General features: G+C 41.0%; 1 protein-coding gene across 1 annotated transcript in view; it reads left to right on the top strand.

The window, feature by feature from the left end:
* evi5l (ecotropic viral integration site 5 like) overlaps positions 1 to 7,153 on the top strand; it is a gene marked incomplete at its 3' end in the record, with an annotated part of 31,530 nt that extends 24,377 nt beyond the window's left edge. The window contains exons 14-20 of the mRNA XM_083980260.1: positions 659 to 775; positions 1,631 to 1,771; positions 1,892 to 2,068; positions 2,496 to 2,642; positions 2,822 to 2,917; positions 3,217 to 3,312; positions 6,836 to 7,153. Coding sequence (XP_083836386.1) covers positions 659 to 775; positions 1,631 to 1,771; positions 1,892 to 2,068; positions 2,496 to 2,642; positions 2,822 to 2,917; positions 3,217 to 3,312; positions 6,836 to 7,153 — 1,092 coding nt within the window. The remainder of the gene's footprint in view (positions 1 to 658; positions 776 to 1,630; positions 1,772 to 1,891; positions 2,069 to 2,495; positions 2,643 to 2,821; positions 2,918 to 3,216; positions 3,313 to 6,835) is intronic.
* Positions 7,154 to 12,828: the final 5,675 nt, after the last annotated feature.

Here is a 12,828-nt window from a genome sequence, read left to right as displayed (position 1 = left end):
TTCAACCTTTTGTATTTTGCCTCATAGGAAAGTATTTTTCCACTCAGTTACCTGTGTTTTTTTCTTCTGTTCTCACGCCTGTATCTTTGTTTTTAGTTGCACTTTGATGTGGTGGCATGAAAATGTGCAGTGGCTATATTCTGACATCATGTCTGGGGCAGCAGTGTCCCTTGATTACAAATTAACTTTGTTAATCAGCAATTTTGAAGTCGGGCCTCTCTATCGCCATGTGCAGACTGCTGACGGAACAGGAAAATCAACTATGGCAACTTTGTTTTGGCCTAAGACAAAATTAAAAGCCCTTAGCGATGTTCATTTTGCCAATCATGACTTGACAGTCCCTGACAGTGTCTGAATATTCAATTTTCTGTTAAGTTTCTCAGCGGGAAGAAAAGAAAGAGAAAGAAAAAGAGATATTAACAGCCACAACAGCTGCCTCAGAATTCACACCTATTGTGCGGTCATCCTAGCTGAGCTGAACATCTAGTCACAACAAACCCTATCAACCTGTCTGTGTGCATACAGTATGTCATTTCCATTCACCCAAACAAGGTCCAACCAAGTGAACAATATTCTCCCTAGTTAACACAAGCAGATGTCCTGCCCCACTGAGCTATGATCCAGGCTGCCTGTGTAACACCAGCCATGTTTATTGCAGTACACGGAGCAGTTTGTGACCAATCTGCAGACCCAGCTGGAGCAGTCTAGACTGAGAGAGGCCGAGCTGCTCGGAGCGCTGAAGGAGATGCAAGACAAGGTGCTGGACCTGGAGAAGGTGGGCATGCACACAGACGTCCATGTTAGTGTGAGAGAGAAAACACTGCGTGAACAATGAGCAGAGGGAGCGGTAGTGGGTTTGTGAATGTGTTAAAGATAAATAGTGAGTAAGTGTCAATCCACAGTGAAATGTGTGAGGTTTCATGCTTTCGCTTTTACTTCTTTAGGTGTTGAGACAGAACAGCTCTTCCCCATTCTGACAATGATAATTTAACTTTTATGTAAAACCGGAAGCTTGAGAAGGCAAATATGTCTCAATGTTTGTTTGATATTCTTGGAACTTTTATTGTTCTTGATAACAATATTCTTGGAACAATTATTGCATAGAGTCCTACTGACTTTGGTGATCCCCTTACTTTTTTGGTTTTGAGTGAAATGTCTCCACAACAATAGACATTCATGTCCCCTCCAGGGTGGGTTCTTACAATCCTGCTGGCCCTGTCACTCTTCCTCCAGTGCCGTAATGATAACTTTTCATTCAATCTAGTTCTTAATGACAATATTCATGCAAAATTATCATTCCTCAGCAGTACTTTGTGCTAAATAATACTGTGTTTGATCAAATGTTACCATGTGAACACACTGAACTAAGATGATGGAGCAATGTATTGTTTTGTGGGTATAATACTTCCTTAAAGGCACACTGGCAAGTTTTCGCTTTAACAAAAGTTACTGTTTGTTTACATTCAGTATAGCTCTCCTGAATGTATTGTGTGAATCCTCGAGGTTTAGCAAAGACCTGAATAATTTCAGTTCTTGACCTCTCCCATACAACAGCCACACAGAGCTGCTGGCATGGCTGCGGACAAGTCTTGCTAAACTGAGAATCTTGTGAAATGTTGTGTCCATCCAGAGGAGCAGCTGTCTGCCTGATGAGAACAACGTGGCCGCTCTGCAGGAGGAGGTGAAGCAGATGAAGCTGAGGGAGCTAGAAATGCTGCGTTCCTTCAGAGAGATGCAGGACACGGTCACTGAGCTCAACCAGCGCTGGCAGGTAACACACACACACACACACAACCTGTGCTCTGTCTTGTAAAACTCATGCATGTGGGTGTTCAAGTGGCCCCAGTGTGCGGCAGCAGGAACGTTACACCTGTTCACTCTGTTTCTGCAGCATCATATGTCCCGTGGCAGCAGCACTGGCGGTGGGGGCGGCCACTGGAAGGAGTCCCCGAAGAAGAACGCCATGAACGAGCTGCAGGACAAACTGATGACGGTCAGACTGAGGGAGGCCCAGGGCCAGGCGGAGCTCCGAGAGGTCAAACTAAAAGCCCTGCAGCTGGAGGGCCAGGTCTGACACACTGCACAACTACATACTGTCAGTCACGCATGGAGGGTGTGCACACAGTCCAGTCCTTTTCTTACATACACAGATCTATAGTGCAAAATCAGTGCCGTTTAATTTGTTTCAGACATTTTTATTAGAACAGTTTTAATGAAAGCATCAGGATCGTGCAGCAAGTATTGTTAATTATAAATACAGCATGTTTTTCTTCTCTCTGGTGCTTAAGATAATCAATAAAAAATACTGACAGATTAGGAACCGACAATAACTTTGACAGTAAGTTTAAGTGACTGGACTGACTCATTTGCCAACTGGACAAAATAAATAATTTCATGATGTCACCTTTGGATTAATGAAGTTCGCATTGATATTTTAGAGACTACAGTAAAGGTGTTTGTGGATCCCTACTCACCCTCTCACCTCTTCCCTCTAGAACCAGATCCACAGTAAGCTGATTGGTCGCAACGAGCAGGAACGCTCCGCCCTGCAGGACCGGCTCCAGATGTTGGCCAATCAGAACAAAGCTCTTCAGGCCCAACTCAATGAGATGAAAAGGAAGCAAGCCGAGTCCGACTGCAAGGTCTGGATAGGATAGGATTAATGTCTACAATAGTAGGACACGTGATTAGGTGAAGGGTTACAGCAGGACAATAGGACAGTGAACAGGGCACTGAAATCCAGTATATCACTGTCAACTTCACTGTCTTTAATTCAGTTGTTATTATCTGTCTCTTTCTGTCTTCTGACGTGCACGTGTAGAGTAAAGAGGAGGTGATGGCCGTGCGACTGAGGGAAGCAGACAGTATGGCTGCCGTGGCTGAACTAAGGCAGAAGATCGCTGAACTCGAGATACAGGTGTGTGTTAGTGATCTGCAGACCACTGCTATATTCCCACTGTTAATTTAAAACCAGAAGTACAATATATCACTACAGTATATCATCACATACAGTATAACAGAGAATATGGTAACACAGGATTGTGTGTGGGTCTTGAAATCATGGAAAGTAATTTGTTCGGACAGGTGGTGGGTGGACGATTTAGACATGCATGCGGATTTGGATGACATCAGAGCCAATCAGCACATTATAGATCTGTATATGAACTGATTTATTTAACAGAGACTTGAACTTGTGTGTGTCAATGTGTTTTTTAGAAGGAGGAAGGGCTGATCCAGGGCCAACTGAACCACTCAGACTCCAGACAGTACATCACCCAGCTCCGGGACCAGATCGCTGAGCTGAAGAATGAGGTAGGACACACACACATACTTGAAGACAAATGTGCACAAGATTTCTCACAGTTGATACTTTGGTTAAAAATAAAAAACTAAGGAGCTTACAGTGTCCCTTTGGTAAGTTTCATGTGTGTTTTCCATCTGTTTCCATCTTTAACTGTCCTTCCCGGGAATGAAATTGATCAACTAATTTGTTGATATTTTAAAAAAAAAGAAAACAGATTATCTTTAACTGCAGTTCTTCCATCTTTCAGATGCCTTAAAAACACAAAATGTAATTTTTGACTCAATAGGAACCTTTGTTCCCTAATTATCAGGCTGAATAAGGATTTTATTCCAATTTATTAATTAAGCTTTACATTGTGTTGACATTAGCTACAGTAACTTGTTCTCGTGTTTTTTAAATTTGTTTGCCAAGTGACATTTTTGTATAATGATTAAAAAAAGGAATGGGTGGCATATATAAGAAAGTCCATTACATTTCCCAATATCAATACTTAGATATTGTGCTGAGGTACAGTAACTTTCTTCTAGAGCCTTGAATGTACATTTATAGTAATCACCACTGCTTACATTATAGCGCTTTGCACAGAGGCGATAATGTCGGAAGGAATGGGAATACCCAGGTTTTGTGACATGTCCGGTGCAGATTTACATATAAGTCAGATTCAAAGCAACTTAGTTTTTGCTGCTGATGGCCTGGTCACTGTTTCAAACTTGTATAGCAGTAGAAACAGAAAAAAAACTTCTGAATGAGAACTACTTTCTTTTGAAATGTGACTGTATAAAAAATAGCCTACAGTAACACTTTACTTGAAGGTATCGTCATAAGAGTGACATGACACTGTCATGAACGTGTCATAAACATTATGTCAATGTCATAACGTTGTCATTAAGTGTCATTCGGTTAACCCTAACCCTACAAAAACCGAATGACACTTAATGACAACGTTATGACATTGACATAATGTTTATGACACGTTCATGACAGTGTCATGTCACTCTTATGACACGTTCATGTCACTCTTATGACGATACCTTCAAGTAAAGTGTAACCAAAAATACTTTGTACATCTGCTTGCTACCATTTTTCCATCACTATGAATGTGGTTAAGTAGGAATATGGCATCTCCTCTCTTTAAACCCATTTGCTAAGATGTGATTGGTCAACTGTCAATTGGCACAACATGTTTGGATCATCTACTGATGTTTCTCATGTTTTTCAAACACAAAGTGCATTGTCTATGCGCATGATTTTATTATTTAACCATTATAAAGCTGACAAACAGGGAATCTTTGTTGATTGATGCTTCAAAATGTCATCAGGCATGTCAGACGCACACAGTGTTTGAATACTATATATATTCATGCACATCGATATGCTGCAGCCTTGGTAACCGACACCACAAAAAATCTTGTCATCTACATGCAGCCTCACAACAGACACCACTTCCACCTGCCACACTCACAGTTGTGTCAGTGTCTTTCTTGTAATAAGAGCCCACTGCTCTCCCCCGGGTACTCTATTCTCATCATTTGGTTCTCAGTGAACTTTAATTCTGAAAGATGAGTGAGTTTCAAGAGAATATGCGTTCCAGTCAGATTCTTTTTTTTTTTTTTTTTTCTTTCAGTCATAGGCGGGGAACCCACAGCTGTGTGGCTTCTCTGCATAGTTGAGTGAACAACTCACTGTGGGATTGAAAACAAAAAAACTAATACATAGGGTAACTGAAATTTAGCTGACTTCCAAGTTTTAATTTCACTTGGCAGCTACTTGTGGTCTGAAAGCATTCAGTGACCTCTCATGTTTCTGAAGATTCCCACCCCGTTGTAGAGACACACAGTTCTCACCGTACATACACCACAGGGTTTGTTCATTCAGAGAGTGGCAGTGCGTGACTATGAGGGAACTGTTGCTGAAGAGTGAGGGGGTGTTAGGAGACACTGCCCTGCCCTTTACCGCTCCTCTCCCTACCTCTTTTTGCTTTTCATCAAAGCGTGGTGTTTTATAAAAGGAGACTGAAACTTGCGTGAGCACGGATGAGGAAGCAATGAACCATTTAGAAAAATCTCAGTGTAGGGCGCTGAGAGATGGCCACATGATTATGAGACATATTGACAGTCCTGATACATAGTGAGATGATCTCACACACACATTTATACTGCAGGTTATTCATTGTGTTTGATGATGATTTAGTGATTGGCATTCAGAGTGTCATTTTAGAACAGCAAAAAAACAAAAACTAGGAAATGACCCCAAAAAGCCTGGCCTGTGCTCTTTAATTCACTGTAGCTTAAAAAGCAGTCAGACAGAGTCAAAACATTTCCATTGGTTAACCACTGGTTTCCCCCCCCCCCTCCCCCCCACCCTGCAGCTCAACTGAGTGTATGATAAGGGGAAAACAAAAAACCTCTGAGATTTGTCATGAGTCACTGTGGGACACGCAAGACGAACACGTGAAAAGCATGCATGTGTCAGTAAAGTGCCAGACGAGAACAACCACCATGATCTCAGATCTGTACATGAGAAACATCATCATCCCTGTACAGTTTTGTTTTTTCTCTCCATCTAACATCACAGCGAGGTGGAAACATACTGTACATTGCTCTGATTTACATAGCTACGTAGGCCCCGCTGCCCTAATTGAACAGCCTCAAACTGGTAGGCAGAATACAGGTCAGTGGGTTTCACAATTTTTTTTCTTTACCCACCAACCTGTTAAAAACCCCCAGCACCTGACATTTAACGCTTTTGCAAAAGTTCACACAGTACACACACAGTTAATTTAGTTTCTTATTGAAAAATAGATTACATTACATAAAGATTCTTTTTGTGTTTTCTCTCCTCGAATATTGTCTTTGATCTCTTTATATGCCTCAGCCCGGGCTGAAGGAATTATGTCTCCAGGTTGTCGCTCAACTGAACGTCCATCCATCCCGTTCTCCTGAACGTGATCTCTCAGTAATGTTTTAGGGAAGGTCTTTAAATTTTTTTCTAAGGTCTTTAAATTTGCCACAAACATTCGATTAGACCTTGTTGGTCAAGTGTCACAAAACCTGTTTGAACATAATATCTCAGGGACACCTCAGGGGAATTGAGGCAAGCAACCACAATGCAGCAACTCCATGAAGTATGCATACACTAGAGGAGCCACACTGTTTCATTTGCCGACTGGGTTTCAGTTGAGACTATTCAAGTTTTCTCTTGTTTGAGTAACATTTGCTAAGAACTATAAAGCTATGGGGATGACTTGGATGAAGGGTTAGGGTTAGTGTTTTTTTGTTTTTTTCAAGATTCCTAGTTCTCTGTGCACCTTGTTAACTGGTGAAGTTGTGCCGGATACCCCACTCATCATTTTTCAAAAAAAAAAGATCATCTTTTATCACCTTTTTTTCACATATAAACGTATAAACTTTATAGAAACAACATGCTGTCAGTCTTTAAAATCTGACCCTCCCTTCATTTCAGCAGATGTACAGTAGATACAGAACCTACCTGTAGGACCCATCAAAGTGAAACCTTCTTCTCTGTGTTCAGATCAGGGAGCTGCGAGGACAGAAGGCGACCCCCAGCTCCAGGGTCACCAGCGGAGGTGTGAGCACCAACTACCAGGACCTCTGCCTCGCCAGCCCCGCCTCCGCTGAGGGAGACTACCTGAGCTCGGATGAGGACCTTCTCCCCAGCCCGCTGCCTCCCAACGCCCTCTACCCTCCCCTGTCCGGGCCGTGTCACCCATCTGCTCGCCTCGACAGCGAGGGCAGCACAGACAGCGAGGCGGAGGAGCGCATGCTGACACACCCGGACCCACAGCAGCTGTACGGCAGCATGGTGTGTGCAGAGGGTCTGGATAACTGAGACCCGGAGGGGGGGGCGCGAAGAATCCATCAGATTTCTTTGACCTAATGAGACGCTGGAGCTCTACAGGACAGGGCTGCTACTGTAAAGTGGGACTGCATTATCCAATCCAGTCCCCCTCCTCGGCTTTTCCAGTGTTTACCTTTTACTTGATGCAGACATAACGGCATTGATCGGACCTCTTTCGGTCATCACTACGTGTAGTCTCCGCCCCTGTTGATGCCTCCACCGCCTTGTTCCCCACACTGTCCATTCCCTGTCGAAAAGGTAATATAAAGCCTTCCTCCTTGTTCCTACGTGTAACCGCGCTAGAAACTGTCCATCAAAATACATATCCATCCAAACAAAAGCATATGACACACAAACAAACTGCGTCTGGACCATAGAGACTGTTTGCTGCTTGAGATCCACCATGGGACCTGAATCTGTGACCGTGACAAGGAGCGAACCGTGGGTAGGCAGACAGGAAAGAGCTCCTCCCTGTAAAATCAATAATGGAAACCTGACCCACTGTATGCTCTGTCTACCCTTATATAACTCTGCTTCCTGATTGGTTCGGAGTTAAATTCATCTTTATCCTCTCTTTCCTCTTTTTATGGCTTTCTTTAGGAAGATGCACATCCATTGTCACTGCCTTCAAGAAAAAAAAAAAAGAAAAAGAAAAAAACTCCTGTCAGCCATCCATTCACAAAAGAAAACTCAAAATGGTGATGAGGATGAGAAGCAAAGGTACAGTGTAGGAATATGTACACATCAAACTCTTGGTTTATCACAAGGTGGCATTCATAAGTGATCCATGAACACTTTAACATACTAAATGTGCGTGTTGTCTGTGTCTGTGGTTCGCAGATAACAATACAACAGCTCATGTCGAGACATATTCACCATAACCCACAAAACATGAAGGGAGATATTCAATGTTGCCAAATTGTTTGGTTTTAACTTATTTATATGTTGTAATTTATTTTGATATTTTTTTTTATTTTTTTATATATCTATATGAAACTATAGGAGCGTAGAGATACTGACAGAGGCCAAACTTTCTACCGCGTCCTTTGTGCCAACCAGTCGTTTGTTACAGGTTTACTGTGACACCGAGTGTTTCAGAGGCGGACAACGTGCTGCTATGATTTTCCAGTTTTACTTCTTCCATATTGTTCTTTCTGTTGGTTTTTCTTTTTAATCTTTGAACAGTTTCACATGATTTTCCTCCTGGAGCTCTATTTAACGTTTATCTGTGATGGGAACCATGAGGTTTTCCTCCAACACCAAACACTATCATTTTCTGTGTGTGAGTTAAAGGCTGACGTTTTGGGAACTATGTTTATTCGCTAACAGTTAACTGACCGCATCACTCGCCCGAACCATATAAGAGCCCATCTGGTTTTTACACTTCAATTTTGAAAGCAAACTGAACTGGAGCCATGAGTAGCATAGTATTAAATGCTAAAACACAGAGTAACACTGGCACAAATAAAAACAAATGACTCAGTAATGTAATTTATCTTAAAACATGACAATAGCTTACTTGAGCCAATACTGCAAAGAGTACTAAAAGAGCAAGGGATCTTCTCATTGCTTATTGATTTCATTTTATTTCTCAATTTATTTCCTTTCAAATGTAAACAAGTTAGATGTGTTAACTGATGAGCAGTTTACCCTTGTGTCTGTTAAGCTGAGCTAGCGGTCAGGCGTTACAGTGGTATAAGCCCTTTCTTCTAGGCGAATAAACTTGTTTTCAAACACGTTAGACTGTCCCATAAAGGCAAGAAGATGAATCCGGGTAACAGTGCTGGTCTGAAATCACCTGTTCATGTGCACATATCATTTAGTAAAAAAACTAAAGCTGCAGCATATGGGCCAACGGAAGTGGAGCAGTTCATCTTGTAAAGGACGCCTACAAAAAGGCTGTCGTCATGACTGGAGAGGGGGCGTATGGAAGATATTTTACATATGAAACATTAATATATTCTGTGTAGAGAAAAGGTGTAAAATGTATGGAGAGTACAAAATATTCAGAGTGACAGGAACTAACATATAGAGAGAAGATTTAAAGCTGTCAGGCTACTGACGGTGAGAAAAAGAGTGTGTATTTTCCAGACAGGGTGTCATGTGGAGCAGTGATCTCTGCTTTTTGCACTACAGTATGAGAGAGATGGTGTGGATTAATGGTGGGACCATTTCTTTTTATATTCAGTTCTTTGGAGGGAACTTCAAAGTGCTTCACTCCAAGATTAACCATCCTGACTTTGTGCTTCATTATTCCTCAGAATGATGAGAAGTTTCTGTAAGTGATCTAAAGGCCCACTTTATGCTTTATAATGCAAATAAAATAGAAAGGATGGTCAAGAGTATAATTATCATCATCTCAGAAATGAGGAAATTGGATCTTCCAGTCATGGCTATTTAAAAACCAACAGAGGATGTTGGTTTGCCCACCGTACTGTTGCAAATAACAGTTTTTTAGTGGTCATTGGTGGGTGTGGCAACCGAAATCTCTACACTAGAATCAGTTTTGATATCGTCCGACCTTATCAGTGTTGTACAAACAGTTTCAGTTCAGTCCACTCTAGTTCTTAGCATGTACAGTTCGTCAACTGGCATCAGCTCTGTTCAGTATGAGGTTTAAAGCCCTTAAACTCATCCACTTTGGGTCATAACTCGCTGAAGTGATCACTATTCTTTGCTCCGTTTTCCCAAAGTCCCAGAAAAACATCAAAAGATAATCTATATGAATAGAACCATGAAAAACATTGCATTTTAGCAGCATTTTAAGTTCGATCAGAGCTCCTCTGGCGACATCATCGTGTTGCACCCTCTTCTGCAGTTGCAGGTTTGGATCTAACTAAAGACTGAATTTATTCACTTGCGTTCTCTTTTGATTATTTTTTCTGGAAATTCACAAATGAATTGAAATCTGGTGATTGTTGACTGTTTTCTTTAAGCTTCTTGGTTAAAATATTGAAGTGACAAATCGTTATATTATTTGTTCAGCTTCACTGTAAACATATGCACAAATTGTTCCACTTCTAACCCAGATTAACCCTTCTAAAAAAAGGTGTGTTTCAGATTTAACCCTGGGACCTGTTTGATAAAATCGAGGTTGTCAATACCACAGGTTTTGCCAAATTTACCACGACTGAAATCTAAAGCAAATAATTTAAATAGTTCAGTTTGCATTTCAGTCAAAAACCACAAACTGTTTGTGGGAAGCTCTCATTCAGGACTAAGTTTCCTTTCCAAAATTAAAACTAATCTGCACTCAGATCAGTGCTCATTGTCCTTTAACACGTAAACACATCTGCACACTGCTGTTCAGTGATGGTGCTCCGTTCTCACCACTGTCTAAATTCAACTCTCTCTACTGTGATGAAACATTTTGATATGTTTGTAAATTACTTTTGAATATGGTACTAGTTGTCATCCTCAATATTATTTTTTATAATTACCATTAGTATTTTGTTTTCTCCTGCTAACAGCATTATATGAGATGATAATGATTAAACATCATAATGTGCCATAAAAGTAGGTAGATTTACACACTATGCTAAATGACTCCATGTATGTTTAACGAGGGTTTCATCAACCAAGTCAGCCACTACAGCCCTTCATTAAACAGCCATGTAATATAAAGACGATTTGTGTGGATTGAAAAAACGATCACACTGTGTTGCTCCAGATGTATCGTGTTGAACCTGGAATCGCCCACCACATGTTTTCCCTTATTCAAAGTGGAAATTACAACAACGCAGTACTAAACCATGAGAGGTTTTCCTTGCCGACCCTCCCCGTCCTGGTTAGTCTGGTGTAGGATTTCTCAGATTTACGTGCTGTATGTGACAGCTGTTTGATATCCACAGCATCATACCCAGGAACCGTGTCCACCCTCTCTCTTTCTCTCTTGCAGTTCAACTGATGTTGTTGTCAAATATATTAAATGACAGTAAAGATTATATAAATTCCAGTATGATGGGGAAAAATACATTTCAGTGTTCTGTATCCTATGAATGATACAAAATAAACTTTGACATTGCACCTTTGCAAAGGCCTGATGTTGTTGTTCATTACTGGGTGATCATTTTTACTCAGAGCTTTTAAATTGCAAATGTTTTTTCATGGATTTTGATCCTTTTTTCCGTTGGGTCCATGTTGACCAGGTGCAGGTTCCTCCAGCTCTTAAGCTCTGGTTTAACGCACGTTTTGCTAACTTGAAATTAATGTAATGAACAAGCCTCAACAAAGATGTTAAATGTTATTGTGTACTTCAATAACATGTAGGTCCTGTAAATGCCAAGTGTAACTGTCAACAATTTGTCAACATTTGTGTAAAAATATTTTTTGAGTTTAAATTTAAAATGTGATTACTTCCTCCAAGGGAGTTATGTTCTCAACTTTGTCTATCAGTTTGTCAGCTGGATTACACATTGGCTCACCAAATACATATCCACTGTTGGAAATAGTTCCTAAATAAAATACAGTATTTACTCCTGTTTAAGTAATGTTTGCCAAAAAAACCACCAATATCCATCTGTTTCAGGAAAATATTTCTTACAATCTTTACATGACACACCGGGATCAATCCACTCTGTTGACTCTTTCCATTTTGAGCATGTAAATGTTTGACACATGTAGTATATTTTTCTCAATGAAAACAAATAAAATGAAAAACTAAGAAAAAACAACTCATTCACCAGTCTCACCACCCATTCAGACTTCCCTGCTCTGCCTGCGGCACTTAGATTCAGGTCTATAGCTTCGGTTGTCAGTCCTTCATTTTTCATAAGAGTAATTCTAAAAAGTAATTTCCTGAGCCAGATGGGCACTGTAGTTTTTGGCAAACATCACTCAAACAGGAGTGAATAGTGCACTTGATGGGGACTATTTTCAGCTGCAGATGAATACATATTTGGTGAGTCAGTGAGTCTTTCACTCTACAGGATGGTGTATGTGGGAGTGACTCACAATAAAGCACAGTGCCCTTGTTCATCCGAAAGAAGGAACATGTTGACCCAGTGCACTATTGTGGTTAATTGATTTGTCTTAAGAAGTGGAGCTCCGTGGCCCAGACCAAGAGGATACATCAGGGTTTAGTTACTCAGATAAGGCTTCATAGTAGGATCATTTCATTGTTTTCTTTTCATTTAAATTCACGCAAAGAAACTGAAACTATAAACAATTAAGGGTGAAAGGGGAATGATAAAGGAGCTGCCCGTTCCACGACCTCCTCAGTTAAATTTGGTCACATTTTCTCCCGCTGTGCCTCTTTCTCATTACTGTGAATGGCAGTTTCACTGAATTCTTCAGGAAAGGAAACTGCTGTTGCACCAGCCAGCTTCTTTTTAAGGTGACCCCTATGGTCTATTTTGAAACACAACTGTGTCAACATAGTGTGTCAAAACTTTCTGGAGAATTTTCAGCACATGCTGTCCAGCCTCTTCCCCTCACATGGGCTTTATCTCTCTGATGCTATGTTAAGTTTGCACATCACTGCAAAATGTCCGCAAAGTGCACAGAAAGGTTTTAGACAACGTTTTTAAAAAGCAGATCCAGACAGGGTTCGTGCTACTGTGAGAGCGCAGTGTTTAGGTTTTAGTGTGTGAGGAAGCAGTGTGGTTAGTGTCTGCTCGGAGGTATCAAGGCTGAAACACTTCCTCGTCCTTCACTCATCACTCCGA

This window comes from Trachurus trachurus (genome assembly GCF_905171665.1).
Source record: "Trachurus trachurus genome assembly, chromosome: 1".
Lineage (NCBI taxonomy): Eukaryota > Metazoa > Chordata > Actinopteri > Carangiformes > Carangidae > Trachurus > Trachurus trachurus.
Note: the sequence above shows the minus strand (reverse complement) of the source record. Positions and strands in the feature narration are given on the sequence as shown.